The sequence below is a fragment of the Mus pahari genome, chromosome 5, assembly GCF_900095145.1.
Source record: "Mus pahari chromosome 5, PAHARI_EIJ_v1.1, whole genome shotgun sequence".
NCBI classification, from domain to species: domain Eukaryota; kingdom Metazoa; phylum Chordata; class Mammalia; order Rodentia; family Muridae; genus Mus; species Mus pahari.
The window spans coordinates 69,338,411-69,360,011 of record NC_034594.1 but is presented as its reverse complement, the minus strand read 5'-3'; the positions used below and the strand labels follow the sequence as shown (position 1 = coordinate 69,360,011).

Sequence of the window (21,601 nt, the reverse complement as noted above, 5' to 3'; positions counted from 1 at the left end):
GCACAGCCTATGGAGGAGTTTTCAGCCCCTCTAGAATATTCCTGAGCATACAGGCGTTATTGTTCTGATACTGTATTCTTTAAGAAGAGAAGATTTTGGTTTCTTCTCCTGGAGCCCTAGGTCAAAAGCACCAACAGCTTCTGTTGGGAACTTGTGGCATTTCCAGTGGTTTTGATACAGAAATAGCACAAGTCATTCTTGTCACAACTGCCAATGCCATGCTCTCATGAGTGAATAGGGACCATGGCCTCAATCTCTGCAGCTGACACTTAAGCAGGGCTACAGCCAGTCTCCTGATGGTGGCTGTGGGAATGAGCAGACCATGTTCCCAGGGGCCCATGACCAAGTTTCCTTGCCTTTGTGGATTGCAGGCCTCATTTTGTGTCTGCCAAGGTGGCCTTACTTGAGAGGAAGCAACAGCAGTGACAAGGTATGAATGTGAGTCACAGGTAACAGAGGGCCTTATGGTCTTCTGCTGTCTTCCACCTTCTGTAGCCAAGAGTGGGCTTCTGATTGGTACTTCAAGATAAAGGCCAAGACAGGCTTTCTGTCCTTCACTTATTGTGGCAAGGAAGTGCTTCTTGGAGCTCACTGGCAGGCAGACTTTACTGAGGGACCAGTGCTGGGACCTAGCACTGCCCTTTGCTCTCATGCAGAACAGTTGAGCCCAGGCCCACTGTGGACTTGAAGATTGGTCTCAGTGAACTATCACATGGGTCTTATTTGCTCTGTGGTGCTCGGGCTCTGGGAGTGATGCCTCTTTTCTTCAATCCTCCAGTGTAGGTACCCTCTGGAGACCTGTAGTCCACACAGAGCCCAGACCAAACCCCGTCCTTGGCTTCTTCAACTGTTGGGCTCCTAGAAGTTCGGAAGTGGAGTCTGGAAGCATAGGCACTGCCTGAGGGAAGAGTGGCAGCAGTCTTAGGCTTGTTCACCATACATGGTGCTCACCTTTCAGTCCGGCTCACAAGTTTAGGGCACCTTAAAGTACCCAAGGTTTTTCAGCTTCAAATGTAGCTTTAAAAAGAATGCCTTAGGCATGAAAACATTAGTAAATTGAGCATACAGAATGAAGATGCAGCAGAACTCCACACAAGTAATAGCTCTGCCTCACCCTGTCATCGGCTTTAGTTTGTTAAGATAAAGCTATGTCCAGTGCATGGCAAGCACCTTCAGAGTGCCCCTCTGCTGTTCTTCTTCAAAGCATGCCCCATCAGTCACCAATGCTGGCTCTTGTTCAGAGATCCCAATGACCCTTTTACTTTCCTTGGTAGGGGACTGGCCAGTTTGACCTGAGGTCAGAAGCTATACTGCCAGATTTGCAATGGGAAGACTCAGTGCTGTACAGTTGACCTCTGACTGAAAAGAGTTTCAGTTGTTACAACATTCATGTTAGTATCCTTTGGACCAAGCGTGATTGTGGTTTCCTTGCAGCAGGCTCTAAGACCAGCTCAGAAACAGGGAAGTGCTACTATGGAAACTGCTCCAGCTGGCTCTGTCTCTGCCATACAACTTAGGAGGAGCAGCTGAGCAGCATAGTCTTGCCACAGCTGGAGCTGTTCATCCTACCCACAGCTGTCCTCTGTACATCTTGCCCTGCCAGTCCCTAAGCATTCAGTACCCCCAGCTGTGCCCATAGAGGACAGCGAAAGGCATTGGATTTGGATTTCTTGAAGCAAGAAGTTATGGGCAGTTGTGAGCTGTTTACTATGGGTGTTGTGAACTGAACTCTAGTCCTTTGGAAGAGCAAGTGCATTTAAACTCTGAGCCATTTTTCTAGCTCCACTGTCAGTAAGTTTAATTTTTTTCAAATCATATTTTTAATGATGGTTCGTAAATGCTTTAACCTCCCTTGTAGCCCACCACTCACCATAAGAAGTGGAAAAGAAAAGATTGGGGGTGGGGAAGTGGACCTCTTTAAAAAAGGTTCTTTGGAGCAACTCCTGTCTGTGTTGTCTGGAAATTGGCAGTTCAGTTCACAGGTTAGCAGGCAGTGGCAGCTCAATCCACTCTCAAACACTTCCCAGATACACCAGCAGTCCAGTTTGGTAGGTAGCAACACTGCTAACAGGACCTAGCAGAGACAGCCAGGCCTCACCCTTGGCTCCAGTCAGCAGGAGGGACTAGAAGGAATGCCAGAAGTTCTTGGCTGTGCCTCTCTCAGAGAAGGGAAGACACAAGACCCACAAGCATTGCACAGCTGTACCAGCAAGCCCAGCCTGTCTCCGTCACTCTATCGAGTCCTAATTATACCTTCCAAACATCACATGTCCACCATGTGCCTTGCCTCAGAATGTGTGTCTGTCTCAGCTGATAGCACTCTGCCAATCAGCCTGAGTCCCTGGAAGTGGCAAGAAACTGCAGCACACCACCAGGGTTTTTTCTCTTATTTGATATTTTCTTTATTTACATTTCAAATGCTATCCCGAAAGTTCCCTTTACCCTCTCCGCGCCCCTGCTCCCCTACCCACCCACTCCCAATTCTTGGCCCTGGCATTTCCCTGTGCTGGGTCATATAAAGTTTGCAAGACCAAGAGGCCTCTCTTCCCAATGATGGTCGACTATGCCATCTTCTGCTACATATGCAGCTAGAGACACGAGCTCTGGGGGTACTGGTTAGTTCATATTGTTGTTCCACCTACAGGGTTGCAGACCCCTTCAGCTCCTTGGGTACTTTCTCTAGCTCCTCCATTGGAGGCCCTGTGTTCCCTCCAATAGCTGACTGTGAGCATCCACTTCTGTGTTTGCCAGGTACTGGCATAGCCTCACAAGAGGCCACTATATCAGGGTCCCTTCAGTAGAATCTTGCTGGCATGTGCATTAGTATCTGGGTTTGGTGGCTGATGATGGGATGGATTCCCGGATGGGGTAGTCTCTGNATAGTCCATCCTTTNATCTTAGCTCTAAATTTTGTCTCTGTANNTATATCCTTTNATGNGTATTTTGTTCCTTATTCTAAGGAGGAATGAAGTATCCACACGATGGTCTTCCTTCTTGGTTTTCTTGTGTTTTGCAAAATGTATCTTGGGTATTCTTAGTTTCTCGGCTAATATCCGCTTATCAGTGAGTGCATATCTAGTGACTTCTTTTGTGATTGGGTTACCTCACTAAGGATGATATCCTCCAGATACATCCATTTGCCCAAGAATTTCATAAATTCATTGTTTTTAATAGCTGAGTAGTACTCCATTGTATAAATGTACCACATTTTCTGTATCCATTCCTCTGTTGAGGGACATCTGGGTTCTTTCCAGCTTCTGGCTATTATAAATAAGGCTGCTCTGAACATAGTGGAGCATGTGTCCTTATTACCAGTCACCAGAAGGTTTTTTTTCGTGTGATTCTCTCTATGGAGTCCTGACAAAATGCAGCTCAACTATGCAATGTAAGATGGACCACTACATGCATGTTGTTAAAAAAGAATCCATCATCATGTGTGCTTTAGAGTACTTGCTTTAGCAGAACATCCTCTCCTGTATCTGCTTCAGTGAAATGTTCTTTCATGAGTCTGCCTTAGTCTTTCACCTGTGTCCACTTCAGAAAAACACTCCTTCATGTGTTTGCCCAGCAAAACACCATCCAGCACAACTGACTCTCCAATGGACCCATAAGTTTCCACTTCAACTATCCCTGCGACCAGTGTATGGGTACATTAGCAGGGATGATCGGCCTGTCGTGTTCTTGACGTTAACTCAGACCATCCTTTTAAAGGTTGTATATTTTATTTTGAAAGAGCTGCTAGGCATTCCTAATGGTACCCTCCTGTGAAAATTAGAGATGGGCAGATGGCATGCTCTTGTAGCCAGCATCTTTGATACAGCCTTGTTAATATGTAGATCATAAGTCATGTCAGCAAAATTATAGGAGTCACACCTGCCTTCTCTCCCAGGGCCAAGTGAGGTAACACACAGAAAAAGACAGCTTGCAAGCTGTGAGACCGTGCCATGGTTTCATTAATTCTTCATGAGTTTTTATTTAAGCCAAATTATCACTGTTTAACTAGATACTTAAGAATTTAAAGTTGTGTGATTGATTATAGGCTAATTATCACCCCTAATCAACTCATATTCTAAAATAAAGTGGCCACAGACTAAGTCCACCAGGGACCCTATGTGTCTCTACCTGAGAAAGATGATGTAACTTACCCCAGGAAATCAGAGGCACACTAAATAGCTTGAGACATTTAACCAAGAGAGTGGCGAATTTAACGACCGTATATGTGAGCTCAAAATGGGGGAATAGGTAAAACCCCAGCACATAGCAGCAGCTGTTACCTCCTGTGCCCCCGAGGACTGAGGAAGGAGCTTGCCCAGAGGGTCCTTCAGGAAGTCTCCCCTTTCTAAACAGAGATGGCTCAGTTCAATTCCTTACCCTCAAAACATGGAAATAATGTTGTTCTACAAAACTGGCCTGATAACTTTTCCATCTTGTTTCATTTTGTAATAAGAGATTAAAAGGACAAGGCGAGGAGAGTCATCCAGTCCTTATCCCTGTGGGAGAGAGAGCCCCTGCCCAGGGAGCAAAGCTCAAATAAAAGGCTTCTAGTGTACGTAGCTTGAGCCAAGGCGTGCAAAGTAGTAACATCCTTGTAGACAACCAGAGCCTTGCCTCACTGATGAGGAGGGGCAGAAGCCTTGCTGAGCCTACTGTGTATGGTAGGAGAGATTAGCTCATGGGCCACAGTGGGCTTCCATTGGACATGAAAATCCAATTGCCTTTAGGTTGCTTAGTGGCCCTATGGCTGGGCAGGCTGTTACTCCAAGGCCTACTTATTCCTTGGGCTCTGTCTGATCCTACCCTTTGACAGGTCAGCTCTGGTGGATTCAGTAGAGACCAAAGGCCTAGATCAGAAGTCAGTGTGCTGTCAGAACCTGTTGATGGGTAGACCCAAGAGAATCTGTGTGGTGGATCACATTTCCCTTCTGAGTCCTATGGACTGTATCTTGAGGTCAAACACCAGGGTTCTGGTGTTAGAGTTCTCCCCAGCCTTCCTCTATGGACAAAGCAGAGTCCTGGAGCCAAAGGTCTAGTCATTTGGTAACCTAGGCCAGCTTTGGGGCTTGCTGGGTGGGAGTGGCTATGGGAATGCCAAGGACCACGAGCACAAAGTATCTTTCTTATTCAAGTCTATGTACTCAGTATTGTCAGTTAGTTTACCCAAGAAGAAAGCTTAGGGGAACTCTTAGTTCAAGACCACCCTGTATCTGTGAGTAGAAGGCCCTAATGGTTTAACCAGAAGCAGGGATACAGAATAGCCACGTTTAGGACTCAGATCAAAGTCAAGTTCATAAGGTGCTGACCATCACCTTATGGCCAGGGTCTGGTTCAGGAATATACCACCAGTATTGTCCTTGAACTTCCTTCTAAACTTGAGTTTCTTCCAGTAAGCAATGTTCTTGCCTCCTTCCCTTGGTTTCAGTGATTAAGTATGGGCAGATGAAGCATGGCAACCAGGGCAGTTGGGAGGGGCTTTCTGGAGGGAGGACATACAGGGCTCTTGCCCTAACCCAGTGAATGTCTGCATAGCCACCTGTTGCCAGGTACTGTATAGTGAGCAGCCCTGCACTGTGCTTAGAGCTTTCTACCTCCCACAGAGCCCATGCTTGACACACTGCTTCAGCCTGCAGTAGGAGTGGGGCTTCTTCATCAAGTTGGTAATTTGTTCTTTTATTGTTTATTGTGTTTTTAAAATGTTGTGTGTATGCATATGTGCATTTGGGTGGTAAGTAGGTGATGCTTGCTATGACACATGTGTAAAAGTTAGAGGATAGCTTTCAAGAGTTGGTTCTCTGCTTCCACTGTATGCATCCTAGAGACTGAACTCAAATTGTCAGATATGGTAGGAGGTGTCTACTCACACACTGAGCCATCTCTGGCCCTGTGTTGGTCATTTAAAACTTACCTTTCCTCCACATTGTTTCTCACATTTTAATTTGAAATCAATTTTATAAGCACTGAGATTGACTCAGCTTCTGCTGTAAATCAGAATCACGGTGGCCTCTTCCTTGGCACAGTGTGAGTGCAGAAGCCACCCTGATGAACGTTCATGCTGCCCGCCAGGAGCACACTTTATTGGCTGCAGTTGGTTGGGTAAACATGTTTTTCAAGAGGGTGCTCATTTTACCATGGCAACAGGCTCTTCACTTGAGTGTCTATCTGGACCACTTCTATGGCACACACTGTTCTTGAGGCTCACACATAGCTCTGCAGTGGCTTCATTCAGAGAAGGGGCAGAAGCAAAGTACAGGCAGTTTGTCTGTCCAAGTACTGGCACTTGGCTTCTTGCTTGGCTAAGTGTAGGCTTTTACCAATATGGCATCAGATGGGCCTTTGGGTCTGCAGTGTGGTCCTTTGAGAGTGGGGCCTCTCATTTTGACAAAGGGTGGGGTAGTAGGAACTCAATGCAAGTATGTTTCTAGGCCAGATCTCTCATTGCTGTTAAGATCTTTATGCTTGAGTACAGAGCTTTGTGCTTTGAGCCTACCAGGCCTTTGGCCAAGGGACACCAGATGCTCTTTGGACCACCAACACACCATGATAGTTACATCTAGGCTTTACAGGGAAAGAGGGACCCATACTTCAAGGCTAACTTTGCTGACATAGTGAGCCACTCTCCTGTGTTGTGCTCTCTCTACAGTGGACGTGGCTACAGCGCTGCCTCTGCAAGTGGCCCCTGCAGCAGTACCCATGGATCTGCGCTTGGACCACCAGTTTTCACTGCCCTTGGAACCTGCATTGCGGGAGCAGCAACTACAGCAGGAACTCCTAGCACTGAAACAGAAACAGCAGATCCAGCGGCAGATACTCATCGCAGAGTTCCAGCGTCAACATGAGCAGTTGTCCCGACAGCATGAGGCACAGTTGCATGAACATATCAAGGTGAGCAGCAACCTTGGGCTGTGCCATATGTCTTTTTGTCCATGGTCTGTTTACCTCTGGAGAGCTTAGACATGTGAATCAGATACCCTCTGGGTGCTGTCTGCTTCTTCTTCTTCCCCATGGTTGGTATGACTTTATCTAGTACTGAAGTATAGAAAGGTGGCAGGTTTTTTTTTTTTTTTTTTTTTTTCTGTGCCCAGGATGGGCTTTATCCATCTAGTACATAGTTCCATGAACCAGGTACTTTCTGGGTGACATCTCCTGTTCCCAGGATTGGCATCATCTATGGAATGCTAAGACCTGAGAACCAAATACCCTCTGGGTGGCACATGATTACTTTTGTCCCCAGTGTACAGTCTTACAGAATGTCAAAAGCCTAGGAACCAGGTGACCCTCACTGAAGGCTGTTGCAAATGTCCTAGGCTTTATGCATTCTGAAGAGGACTCAGGACCTCATGGTATAGAAGTTGCCTTCTAAAAATACATGTAGGAAGATAGCCAAAATTTCAGATTAAATAAGTTGAAAAGAAACCCACACAAGTGGTATGTAGATACATGGTGAAACTGGCAGGCCAGGAAAATCTCTACTGAGAACCATGTTGAGCCACACTGTCCAGTAGAAACTACACTTGCACTCGTCACAGTAAAGCAAAAAGCCTCCCATACGAGTTGTTCGAGTTGCCCTCAGCTGTGTAACAGAATCATAGCTTCAGCAACAAACAGTCTTTTCTGTGGTAAGGAATGGGTCCTGCCCTGAGTGTCATGTGATTGCATTGTGTTGGTCATGGTAGTCGCATCTGAGGCCTAGCTGGGCTTAGGATGGAAGATGTACAGTCAGACATCGCTGTCCTAGTCCAGTCACTGCACGGAGCAGCTTCCTTAGAACCACCTTCCCCACCCAAGAGAACAGGACCAAGATTGAGTCCCAGCATCTAGGAGCCCTGGGCCTGGATTGGTACTAACCACTCTGCAATGCTGCCATCACTAAACCAGTCTCATAATCTGTGGGAGGGTCCTAGGCAATGACTCCTATCTATAGGCTATACTGTGGATTCCTAAGAGGCTGCATAAGGCTCGTCACTGGTTTAGATAACAGAGCCCCATCTACCCTGGCAAACAGGCCCAGTAGCAGCTCTAGGTTCCCTTTCAGGAATGTGTGCTGAGAACATTGTCCTGCTTGGGCCTTGTGAGAAAAGAGGATCTAGAAACCTCACCCTGGGCTCTGAAAGCTGCCTGTAAGGAGGCTGGGGCCTTTGGTATTGTGATGGTTGCTCTCTAAAGTGTCCTAGGATGGGAGGCCATTGCTGCTGATGCTGCTCCATGCTCTTAGGTTGGAGGACTGACTCTACCAGGACCAAGCTCTTCATCCTTGCATCCTTTTTTGCCTGGTAGGAGAGGCCAACACCAGACCTAGAAAAGAAAGCCTTGCTGACAACTGCCCAGTGCTCTGCTGAGGATGGTCAGGTCCACCTTCCATGGGGCTCTGTTTTCCAGGACTAGGGGCTGGGTGTTTCAGGTTGGCCTCAGGCAGGGCTGTGTGCCAGCTGGAAAGCAGTAGAAATCATTTTAGGCAATGGCACCCAGTGGCCCTGATGTGCCAGCTGACTGAGTGCCACCTCACCAGGCTGCTGCCTTATTTTCAACATGAGCCGTAGCCTCACATATCTGTGCCTCTTAAAAAGCATTTCAAACCCAAAGTCTTAGTCTTTTTTGTATTCTGTGTGGCCACAGCTCCTCGATAGCAGCTTCCTGACTCAGTGTCATCATGGCTCCTTCTTACTATTATTACAAGTTCACAGTCTGTCCCTTCTCTGTGCTTTCAGGTCTTGATGCTGCATTGAGTCTCTGGACAGGCCTGTAGGATGGCCTCGGTCCTGTAATAGTGAGCTTTTTGCTGTACTTTTGAGTTCCTTTCCCAGGGGCTGGTTCTGTAGCCAAGTTTCTGGGCCTGAGTCCCTTTCTGAAAGCTGACTCTGTATACAGAGGAGCTCTGCCAGGGATTCACCTATGCTAATTCCAGGCTTTTGGGTGATACAAGCAAAGACCAGACCAAAAGCTTGAATACAGTATAGTGAGCCCTGTGCCATGAGACACAGGTTCAGGGCAGTGGACCTCAGTTGGACATGCCCTTACTGTACTGACTATCTCAGCACCAGTTATACCTGTGCATGCACTACTGGCTTTCCGCCAGATCAGTGTAGACCCTGGCCAAAGACAGACTAGGAAGCTCGGCTAAATTACAGTTTACCTGGGATGTCCCCACCATTAAACATTCCTGTCCACAGTTGTTTATACACATGATCCTTGTCAGCAGCATGCAGCATGGCAGGAAGATAGAACGGTTGTGCAGTGGAAGGCTCTAGCAGGTATAGTGAATAGTCAACGTTGTGTTCTTGTTCTGTCAGTTGATTAGAACAGTGAGAGTGTTCCCATGCTTTAAACAGTGAGAGTCTCAGAAATCTAAGTACCTATGTGAGTTCCCATGGCAGGAGAAAGAATCATAACGAAGACCTTTGAGTTAGGGCTCCATCAGCCAGGATGCAGCCTCTGACAAGTCTTGCTTAGCACTTTCTGGTGTCAGCCCAGGTGAGTCTCTAGCAGCACACCCCTCTACCCCATATTTCTAGACCCTAGAAGAGATGCCGTAGGCCCAGAAACCTAGCTTCAGGGCTGGCCTCAGAGATGGGATTTCAGCATCATAACAATTCAAGGTTACATTTTCCTTTGTGTTTTAATCTCTCTCTCTCTTTTTTTTTTTTTATTAAAATTGAGATTTAAAAAAAAGCCTTTTGACTGTGTAATTGTGTCATTGCATTAGCAGTCTTTTGTTTTGATGGTTTAAACTCTCTTCATGCCATCATATTGTTAACGACACTTGGCAGTGGGGTTTGTCAGACAGATTTCTTGAACACACAATCTAATTAGTGTCATTAAATCATCAGTCAATTTGAATAGAATTTATAATTGGAACAGGAGTAGTTTTTAAAGTAAAACTTCAGTTGGTAATTTGGGGTAAACAAGGTCTTTCCAGGGGTTGTAATTCTCAGAATCACCTTATCCCTGGTGTAAACCTTGCTATTCTGCTCATTTCTCCCTAGCCTGAGGGGGGTAGGGTGGCTGAATGGAGAGGCGGTACTGTGTCATTAGCCAGAATTGCCCTTACAGAGGCTGTCGCTGATTCAGGCCCAGGTGGCATGGAAAACAAAGATAGTGGCCCAGAATACTCACCTTGTACATTTGCACAAGTATTTTTAATATTCAGAGGTTCCTTTTTACCAAAGAAATGCACTTTCTAGTGTTTGTACTTGAAAAGTAGTGCGGGGTTAGCAAGATAGCCTTGGGCCCTGTCCCTCTCCTTCTCCACAGAGACTTCAGGCCCCAGAGTTGACCTGGGCTACAGGCCAGCCTTTCCTCCATTAGGACTAGGTACAGCAGTTCCCTCCTCTAGGAGAAGATTGCTTACTGCTCCTTCTAAGCCCAGCATGCCTCATCATCCTTTAGTTAAAGAATTAGATGTTTAATTACTGTAACTGTCATACATGCACTGTTCAGCTGAACCCTGATGTTCAGCTTCCCCCTTTCCTATGCAAATCCAGTCCCCCAACCTGAAGGGCCAATGGATAATCTAAAATGAGTGACACAGAAACTGACTTTCCAAGATGCACTTATTTCAGAAATTACCAGGGCATGCTGCCTATAACAGCCGTAGATGCATCCTGAGAGGCTGGATGGGAGGTAACTAAAAGATTTAGAGAACATCCATTCTGCTATGGAGCAGAGAAGAGCATCCACACTGCTATGATACAAGACCGTTAGGCACAGGGGCTTGCTATAGGGCTGGTACTACAACATGTTAGCAGTGACCACTTCTCCTAGGGCCTGAGAAACAGAATGAGGGACATTCCTTGGCCATCTGTCCTTCATTAGCTTTACTATCCTCTCCCATATTTCCTGCATGTCTTAGGATTACTGTTGCTATGCAAAAACACCATGACCAAAAGCAAGCCATATTCTCTCACTGAAGGAAATCAAGACAGGAACTTAGGCTGGGAACCTGGAGGCAGGAACTGATGCAGAGACCATGGAGGCGTGCTGCTTACTAGCTTGCTCCCTATGGCTTGCTTAGCCTCCTTTTTTTAGACCCAGGAACACCAGCCCAAGAATGACCCCACCCACATCCTATATCAATCATATATGCATGCTTGCTACAGGCTTGCCCAGAGCCCAGTCTTATGGAGGCATTTCCCAGTTGGAGTTTCTACCTCTCAGATGTCTCCTAACCTGTATAAAGCTGATAGAATGTTAGCTAGCACATCGCTTAAACCTCCATGATTGCCAGTGTAGTCAGCCTTTGCTGTATGCCTCATTGCTGCCTGCATTTCTTCTATGATTTGCTGTGCTGTTTTCACTAGCAGTGCTGGTCATTTCTTATAGGTGTAGGAGTGCTCTTTATGATGAATAAGGACATTATTCCAGCCTCCGCCATTCATTCTCACTTGATACAGAGTAGTCACGTACTTTTCTTGTCGTGAATCAGATGTTCTTTCTGAACAGATAAAAAATGCCATCTCTGTTCCCTCCCATGTTTCTGTGTCCCATTTACATGTCTGTGGCTGTATCTAGCTTGCTCTCTTGCTACATCCTTATACTTGGCACCATGCAACTTTGATGGTACCCACATAGACTTTAGGCTGACTGCCCATCTCCCCACACCGTGTCCCTCTGCCAAGAGTTTCCTGGGCTTGTCTGGCCTGTTTCTTTTCCTTGATGAACTTCACAACCATTCTCATGAAGTCCCCACAATTATGCGAAGAATTACTTAAGATTGTGGGGTAATGGCTTCCTAGTATTGAATTTGTGCTTGAGAAACAAGTTATTTGTTTATTTATATTTCTACCCTAGTAAATCCTTGTATTTATTTTTCAATTAACTCATATAAATGTTTAATCTGGGACATAATATCTTTTTGTCTTAATGTGAATAAATATGTTTCTCTATTTTTATTTTTCGTGCTCACTTACTGCTAATGTACAGATGAGCCCTGGATGTCATTCTTACATATTATCTAGAATAACTGGATAGAATTTTCTGATACTGATTTTTTTCTGGGTTACTTGTGTTATCTGCAAACAAAAATAGTTTCCTTTTATTCTTCTTCTGAATTAACTGAAATTTCCTCAGCTCTTTTAAGATCTGTGAGGCCCTACTGGCACTGTGGGACAGTCCCTGCTTTGAGCTCTAGGCAGGTGCCTGTGCAGAGTTCTGACTTAGATCCTACTGTTATCTTCCTGTCAGGGAAGACTACAGCCTCTGAAGGAGTAGCAGCATCGGCGTGTTCTTCCCATGCCCTAGCTTCCAAGATCTTTATAGTCTAAGCGGTAGAGAATACTGATCAAGCTCAGGTAGTGGACTCCAGAGGAAAGGAACTTGGTTGTGTGGCCGTGGAGACCAAGGTGACGATAGTTACTTTACTCAGTACTGTGACCTGAGAAACTGCAAGTTGAGGGAGAATGGGTTAATTTCACCTCACAGTTGAAAAAGGTTTATAGTCTGATATAGTCTGTGCTCAGTGGGGTGAGGGGGCAGAAGCATGAGGTGACTGGTCATTTCTGGATCCCTCAAGACCAGAGAGAGATAAATTCTAATATTTACTACTTTTTTCCCCTTTTTTAATTGGGGTGCCAACCCAGGCAATGGTGCCACCTCATTCAGGGCAGGCTTCCCATTTGTTAAGGGAGTTTCTGGAAATAGCCTCACAGATGCACCCAGGGTTGTTTCCTTAGTGCGTCTAGATCTTACCAAGTTGACAGTGAAGATTAGTCTTTACACCGCTTGTTCCAAGTAGTCCAGGGCATGGTGCTTGAAGCCCTATTTGTGATGGGGAAGGACCCAGGGACGTCATGTCCTTGGTTACCTGGTCAGTCTTCTTAAACCCTAATAAGTTATGCAGACCAGCCCTGCACCTGGGGCTCTCTGTGACAAGTTCACCTTCTACTCAAAAGCATTGATGGCACTCTGGTGCCATCCTGACGATTTCTCATTTGTGCCAGGAGCTCCTGGCTCCTGAGCATTAGGCTTTGTGCTTCCCAATTCTGCTTTCTCCTCTGGGCTATGGTGTCTGCAGACAAGAATAGCTTTCTGTATATTTACAAGTTAACAGTAGAAGTTGATAATCTTCACAGAATCTTGACTATGGTAAGACACAAGAAACTAACACTGGCTACTCTTTGCTGACTCTGGCTGTCAGTTGTATGGCTCTCCCAGGTTCACTGACACCTTCCGTGTATTAGTATGTTGAGGGCTAGGCCCTGCTGGTACCTAATGGTGCCACGGCCAGGAGAGTGCAGTGCTGAGCTACAGTTTGAAGATCAAAAGTTGGAGTCCAGCTGTTGGTAGATGGGGTGAAGCTTAGAAGAGCTATATAATCTAGGAGGTGTACAGCCTTTCTGAAAGTACATGCACACACACACACACACACACACACACACACACACAAATGCAGGCTGCTATGCTGCTTTGGGTATCTGCCTTTAGACTGCTCCTGTTGTCTTCTTCCTGACCACTTCTTTTATTTTTGACACCCTGTATACCTTAATGATGCTGTTGCTCTAGCCCACAGGATATCTCCCATTCCAACCCTGGCACAGGCTCCACTGTTGGCACTTGCCTTCCTTCCCTAGACCTTCCTGATGGACAGTGCACCTGCTTGTCTTTTTAACACTTGAGTGTATGGGCTCAGACCCATGGGGGTGTGGCTTACTGCTGAGTGTGCCTGGAAGGATGAATTGTTTCCAGGGTGCTGTAATGAGGTTGCCTTTGGATTTGAGCCAGTTGGTCCAGTGGAGATAGAAATGGTTTCTCATTGAGAGCCCTGGGACATTTTAATCCCAAATGCTCCATTATAAACCATGGACAAATACCACATGTCCTGCCAGTCAGCAGGTCCACGCTCAGGCTCTGTTTGTATGTTTCAGCTAAAGAGCATAACGGAGGCTGCCCTGTGCTTATCTCAGAAAACCACATGAGATTCTGCCTTAAAGGCTCTCTGAACATCTTTAAATAAAGCTACATATTGAGCATTGGTAGCTTTAAGGAAATAAATGTCTAAGTCCATCAAGACAAACAGGATTTACCACAGCAGACTGGTTGTGTCCTATCTCTTCCTTCTCAAATTCTGCCCAGACTTGGATTTTACTCTGTCTTCAAGAATGTGCTTGATTTACCCTCATTTTATCTCCAGTGTTCTCTTTTTTAAATCACATGAGGGTAGACGACAAGAGAGCTGTTCAGCCACATCTGGGTAGACTAATAGGCCTTGTACAATGTGGAAGGCTTGAGAACAGGCCAGCTGTGCTCCAGGACACGCTGCTGTGGGAGCTGGTATAATCTGCACCATCACAGCCACTTGTGATCTTGAACATGGTCCACCTGTAGCTAAACTCTGTGTACAATGTTGGAAGGGAAGAAGAGTCCATGCATTTGCTTAGCTTGGCTTGAGTCTTGCAGTGGTAATAGGGGGAACAAGTGGGTTCATGCCCATAGGGCTTGCTTGCACTGCTATTGCACTGCTATTGCCCATGCTGGCGGGCCTCTTCCTGGGTGCTCCCATCTACAGGGTGACAACTCTCATTCTCTTCCTCTAATCCTTGAGACTAGCATGTTAAATATGACATTTATCCAAACTGGGTCTATCTGGGACACATCAAAGAGAACTAGCAGAGGTGACAGTGGCCCTTCTCAGGCTACTCTTTTTTGACTTTGGCCCTCAGGTATGTGACTATCCCAGATTCACTGACAGCTTTCTGGCCCTTCTGGTATCTAAAGGGTGAGGACTAAAAGTATCACAGCCAGAAGTATTCTGTGGCTGCAAGATCAGTGTATACATTCACTCTGGGAAGCATGCAGGCAGCCTTACCCCTACGTGGGAGGGGATATGTAATATACAATTTATTGGTAAATTGTCTTGTAGTATTAGAACTCACTAAAAAGTTGGCTCTGGAAGTGGGGTTCCCTTTCCACATTTCAGACCAAAGCAAGTTTTAGTCTTAGAGTATCCCTTGTCTGTGGATAAGCTGACCCTCCCACCCCCAGTTCTGTGACAGGGAGCATAAAATATTGTGTTGGGAACAGCCAGGAGGTAATAAACCTTTTGCGGAGGATGCTACTGTTATTTGTTTCCTGATATAAAAGTGCCTACAGTGGAAACAGGAAACTGGAAGTTCAGCCATTGAGAAAGCACAATGAGGAACTCCCACTGACTATCTCAACCACCCCAGTTGGTTTCTGCCAGCAGGATTTGATCATAACTGTCTGTTGCTCTTTGTTCTTCTATTGGACACCTCACCCGAAGGGAAGGGACACTTTGCTCCCCTAGAGACATTCTAAGTTGGAATCTCCAGCTGACTGTTTTGGTGGGGCTTTCCCAGTGCCTTAGGCCTGCTGGTTACAAGCCTCCAGTCTGATGTCACGTTTCACTTGGGCCACTCTAGACTTCTCTGCTGGTGTTGCTATGCATGTAGATGGTGTTTTACAGACTGTTTCTCTGCTGTTTCTAGCTATCTGCTACTTGCTGTTTACCCTGTATATATCCTGTAAAATAAAAATAAATTATATTTTAGATATATACTTATTAAACTCACTCATTCAAAACGATAAGTATAGCTATTGTAGAACATTCTCCAGACCATACAGATCAGGCTGATGGATGTTATAGTCTGACCCTAAGTGTCAAAATGGGTCAGGAACCAGCTTTCATTGAAAAAACAGGTATGCTTAGATGATTATACAAATCCCTTATATGGGTTTTTTTGAGGCCCAGTAATGTGAGGAAGTTGGCCCAGGGTCTGTGGGTGGTTGGGGTCTGGTTTTACATCTAGATTTTCTGTTTGCTGAGCTAGATGCCCTGGTGAGCAACTGTAGGTGATTTACTTATTTGTAATTTCAATTTGATATTACTTTCTATAATTTATTTTTATTTTACATTCATTGGTGTTTTGCCTATATGTGTGTCTGTACGAGGGTGTCAGAAACCCTGGAACTGGAGTTACAGACAGTTGTGAGCTACCATGTAGATGCTGGGAATTGAACTGGTATCCTGGAAGAGCAACCAACGCTCTTAACTGCAAGCCATCTCTCCAGCTCCTTGGTATTACTTCTAGTCAGAAAAACACCCTTGACTTATTAAATATTATCAACTTGACAGAACCTAGAATCATCTAGGAAGCAAACATCTGACATGTCTTGGCATTCTAGATTGGGTTAATTGATGTGAGAAGGTCCACCCTAATTATGAACAACACTGTTCCATAGGCTGGAGTCCTGGACTGAATGAAAAAGAGAAAGGAATCTGAGTACCAGCATTCATCTCTCTCTGCTTCCTGACTGGCCCTCACCATGATAGACTGTGTATTCACCAGCTGTCCTAGTTAGGGTGACTGTTGCTATGGTGAAACACCATGATCAAAGCAACTTGGGGAGGAAAGGGTAGGCTTCCACATCATTGTTCATCACCAAAGGAAGTCAGGATAGGAACTCAAGCAAGGCAGGATCCTGGAGGCAGGAGCTGATGCAGAGGCCATGGAAGGGTGCTGCTTACTGGCTTGCTACCATGGTTTGCTCAGCCTGCTTTCTTATAGAATCCAGGACTACCAACCCTAGGATGGCACCACCCACAATGGGCTGGGCCTTCCCCTATTATCACTAATTAAGAAAATGTCCTATAGGCTTGTCTGCAACTCAGCTCTTATGAAGGCAGTTTCTCAATTGAGATTCCCTCCTCTCAAATGACTTTACCTTTTGTCAAGTTGACAAAGAACTATCCAGTACACCAACTCTGATCCCAAGTACATACTTACTTAAGAGGCTTTTGTCCAATATTTTGTCACGATAATGGAAAAAGTAACTAACATACATCTTTGAGGAAAAAAAAAAACCTGTGTGGGAACCATCCATCATGTAAAAGTGTATGTGCCTCTTAATTTAGATGGGCACATGTGGCTGTAGGACACACACATAACAGGCTCACACACAGTACCTGAAATTCCTGCCCTAGGAATATTAGGGTCAAGAGTACCCCTCTTATCCACTGAACAGTTTTCCTACATTGCTTCAGCTTGAGTTCTGTTGGGGCTGTGACAGAAAGGTTGGTGTTTGAGCAGTGCAGTGAGCAGCATTAAGATGTTAGTACCATGTGTTATGAGACTTGAGCTTGACTGTAACCTCTTCTGATTGGCTGGTCAGTAATCAGTAGGGATAATGGGAGCTTCTTAGAGACCCAGAAGGTTCTCTGCCCTGCTGGGGCAGTGGATGAACACTGTCCTCAGCATTTAAGGCCTGTTAGCAAAAAAAGGCTTTTATCTTTGTTCACTTTTAAAAAGTCTGATTGGGTTTACACACACACACACAAAATGTCTATTAAATCGAATGTCTAGTAAGTTTAAAAGTTGGGGTCAATTAAGCAAAGTTTAGGATAAGTATGTGGCTCAAAACAGCATTGGCTTAAAAGTGAACCTGGTTTAAGTTCTAGAATAGTGGTCCTGTTGTTGTTGGTTTTGGTTTGGTTTTGTTAGAAAATTTTGGCTGAGTGTCTTATTTTCCTGTGACTGTGATAAGACACCATGGCCAAGGTAGTATATAGAAGAGTTCCTGTATTTCTTTTCTTTTAAAAAAGCATTTTCTGTTCCCACTGCAGGTACTTTTATACCAAGAGACACACAACAGTAGCCTCCTCTACAAAAGGTTTATCTTCTGGTTATTCTCAACACAATATTTTATGCTCTCTGTCACAGAATTGGGGGGCTCATGGTTTTGAAGGGTGAGCCCATGATCATCATGGCATCAAGCATGGGAACAGGCAGGGAGGCATGGCACCCAAGCAGTAGCTGCAAGGGCATATCCTGAGAATAGTCATCAGGCTGAAAAGAGCTGACTGAGAATGATGTGTGCTTTTGAAACCTCAAAGCTTGCCCCTAGTGGTACACTTCCTAACCCTTCCCAAACAGTTCCACCAACTGGGGACCAAGTATTCCAATGTGTGAGCCTCTGCTGGCATATTCTCATTGGGGCCACCACACTGTGGTCATCTTATTCTAAACTGTCCTGTGGTGATGTGGATTGCATCTGCCAAAGTTCTCTTCTCAGCATTCTCCCTCTATCTTGGCAGAGACTTGGACATGGTAGTGAGTTACTACGTGCAGATAGCTGAGTTCACCCAGTGTAAAGTCAGCACTTCCAGAAGGCTTGTTATTATGGTCTGGATTCTACACTCAATGGTGTCTTCTCCCTGGACGGTACAGGCCCTGCCCTTGGGGAGCCAAGGAGGGAGATTCTTGTGACAGATACTCTGTGTGGTCAAAGAAAGGAAAAAAGCAATGCTCCGAGTACCTGGGTCACAGACGTCACTGCCAGTATTCTGTGGTGATGGGCTGAGGAGCACAGATTTGGTTCTTTCTGCCCTAGCAACATAACCTCAAGATATCGTGACACTCACAGGACCAGCAGCATTTTTCTGGGGTGTCTTTGGGAATCTGGTCATTATTTGCAATCTGTACCTCTTGAATTTCAGGTTTGCATATCTTTGTGACTATAACAGGATACTTGCTTTCCTTCTAGTTACTAAGGGAAAAATACAGAGACTCTTCAGCAATGACCCACTCCATGCTCCTGAGTTGGGTCTCTGAGTAGAGCTAGTTGTATAGAGCTGTTTCTTGGAATGGATGATTATAAAATAATCGAACTATTATTTCTTAAAATGTCACCATGTTTGCTTTCCAAAGGTTATTAAAGCAGGTAAAGAGTTAACCTGATGCCAGTTGCCTAGTGACCCATTGAGGTGCCTTACCTGTGGACACCACCACCATACCTTTAAGAACACTCTGACTGACCCTCCTTATTCACAGATGTTATTCTGGTAGCCCTATAGTCCGTGAGTATGTGGACTATACAAGGGGTTTCCTAGAATGGCTGGGAGTAGTTTCTTAGAATGAAGCTAATAGAGGATATGGTCTTTACTTTTAGTGTAAAGTGTTATAATTTGATTTTCCCATAAAGGATAGAAAAATGTTACTGTTCCGAAGTTATTATAAGTCCTGGAGCTGGATTCAGTGGCTCAGTGCCATTGGCTGGGAGGAGCTTAGATCCTGACTTATGTTAGATTTATCTATATATTGACTGCTGTCAACAAGGTAGCCAAGTGAGGATGCAGTTTTGAGATTTGGGTTTGGTCCCTTGTCCCATCCAGCCAGCTAGGTTGTGACTTGCTGATAACTTCCTCTTGACTTTCAGCTGTCCTCTGTAAGACACCACCCTCTTTAGGGGATGTCTTTCAGAAACAGACTCAAGATAAAAGTGTGGAAGTACACATGCCAACCTCATATCAGACTTTCAGAGTGTTTTCACACTCCTTGTCATTTGGTCTTCATTGTGGGGCAGTACTGCTGCCCAGTGGAAGCATGGGGAAGGCAGCGAACAAAGTGTGTGGTGCTTCTGTGAGGACAGACTAAGCCAGGCAGCTGGCCTGCCCATCTTTCCTTCCTGCTGTGTCACCTCACAGTCAGCTGAAGCATGCTGCCAGCTCAGGGCAGAGAGCCACTTTAGAGGCCATTTTAGTGGCTGTTTGAAATATAAACCAGAGAGCCAGGAGTCTCTGCTGGCCTTCTCTGACTCCCCCTGCACCCACTGTTGCTGGACACAGTGTTAGGCTTTCTGCAAGTGGCCTTTCTGTGGGGAAAGTAGCCATTGTAGGGTCTGGGCAGGCCTGGGCAGTCTTTCAGTGTTCTTTCAGCCCCTTTTTCTGAGCTGTTATGGGGAATTCCTGTACCCTCTCCAGTTAATCTGCCATATACCTGGCTGCAAACGACCTTTGCCCCATGAATCTTCTTAGTAACTGGTTTTCTTAGGAGAGCTCTAGACAGGCAGGGACTATGGCACAGACAGTGCCACCTGCTCAGTCTGCCCAGTCAATCTTTGTTGCACCCAACCACAGTTGTGACCGGACAGCTCTGAGAAGTCTTGAGGCTCTAACCTCTTCTGGGTTACTTCTATAGCAATAGGGAAGTCAGAGTAGGGAGGCTCACTCTGCAGGTTGTGGGCATATATAGCACAGGTGAGAACAGAGCTTTAATCTTTGTCCTAGGGGCGGGGGCTAAGTTAGGTCAGTCCCAGGGTGACTCTGTAGGTATGGTAGCCTGAGAATTTGCCTGAGTCTTCCAGGATAGCTCCACAGGACAGGGTCTAGCACCTCTTTTATTATGCCCATGGTATGAATAAGCTGGTGGCCCTGTTTATTTTGCTCATGCTTATGTTTTATTGAAAGTAATCTGAGTGGCTCAATGCCTGGGCCACAGAGGTTTGACTGTTGGGGTGGAAACAATTATACAATTGCTCTCACTTTTCCATCACATTCTTGATATGAAGTGACTTGAATTTCCCATGCTGAGTAAGTGGCATATTGTGATTCTGATTGGAACAAACTCAGAGCAGTTTACAGTCCCACCCCCTCAGTCTACCCAGTACTGTAGTTGACTGTGGAAGCTGGTGATAGACAGTCTTGGGAAGAAATCCAACCAGGGAGCTGTAAGACCTGTGGTTAGAGGAGAGTACAAGAAGGCCTTCTGTGTAGCTTGGGTACTTCTAGAAGCATGAACCTTGAAATGTGTGTGTCAGGATTGGCTGTGGCTGCACTAACCTCCTGGCAGCACTATATGTAGTTCATGAAGGTTGGCTTAAGCTCCTCTTTTGAGTGATTGTCCAGCATTAGAGAGATTGGACATATCTCTGGGTACATCTGTTTGTCTTCCATAGAGTCTTGCTGGAGATGACATGAGGCAGCATCCATAGGTATGAGGTGTGAAGTACAGCCATCTTCAGCCATCTTCACACATGTTCACTGAAACCACACCTGTGTACATTCATATACACACATGTTTGGACCTCCCCCAGCTAGTTCGTGTATTCAAGCATATGCTGAAGGGTTAGCTGTTTTCCCATGTGGGTATCATCAAAACTGCTCAGGAGGCAGTCCACCTAAGGCAAAACCTTTATTAGGGTGCCTCTTTGCCTTAGTTTCCTCTTTTAAACCGTTCTTTCTTAGTCAGGGATCTCTAAAGGAACAGAACTGATACAGTGGAGATATATATATATTTTTTATACACATGCGCGCACACACACACACACACACACACACACACACACTAAAAGAGGTTTAGTAGACTGGCTTACAGGCTTTGGTCTGGTAGTCTCATGAGAGAGAAGCCAGGAATACAGTAATTGCTCAATCTCTGAGGCTGGATGTCTCAATAAGCCCAGTCTGGCACAGAAGTCCTGATCTTCTATCTATGTTGGAATCCCAAAGAAGTAAGCTATAATACCAGCCTAGGAATGAATGTATCAGCAGCAAGGCAGATGAATTTGCCATTGAGAGTGAAGGCAGGCAAACAAAAGCAAATTTTCCTTCTTCTATCTCCTTTATATGTGCTGCCACCCTAAGGTGTGGCCCAGATTTAGGGTGGCTCTTTCTGCTTCAAATTATCTGATTAAGAAACCCCTCATGATACAGAAACTGTGGTACATTTACACAATGGAGTACTACTCAGCTATTAAAAACAATGAATGTATGAAATTCTTGGGAAAATGGATGTATCTGGAGGATATCATCCTTAGTGAGGTAACCCAATCACAAAAGAAGTCACTAGATATGCACTCACTGATAAGCGGATATTAGCCC

The 21,601-nt window shown here is 45.4% G+C and overlaps 1 protein-coding gene across 5 annotated transcripts in view; it reads left to right on the top strand.

Annotated features, from left to right (window-relative positions):
- The window catches only part of Hdac4 (histone deacetylase 4), a 224,323-nt gene that overhangs the window by 121,527 nt on the left and 81,195 nt on the right, over positions 1–21,601 (top strand). For all 5 annotated transcript variants that reach the window (XM_029538938.1, XM_029538935.1, XM_029538936.1 and 2 more), the window contains one exon: positions 6,638–6,879. In XM_029538938.1, the coding sequence (XP_029394798.1) occupies positions 6,638–6,879 (242 nt within the window). The remainder of the gene's footprint in view (positions 1–6,637; positions 6,880–21,601) is intronic.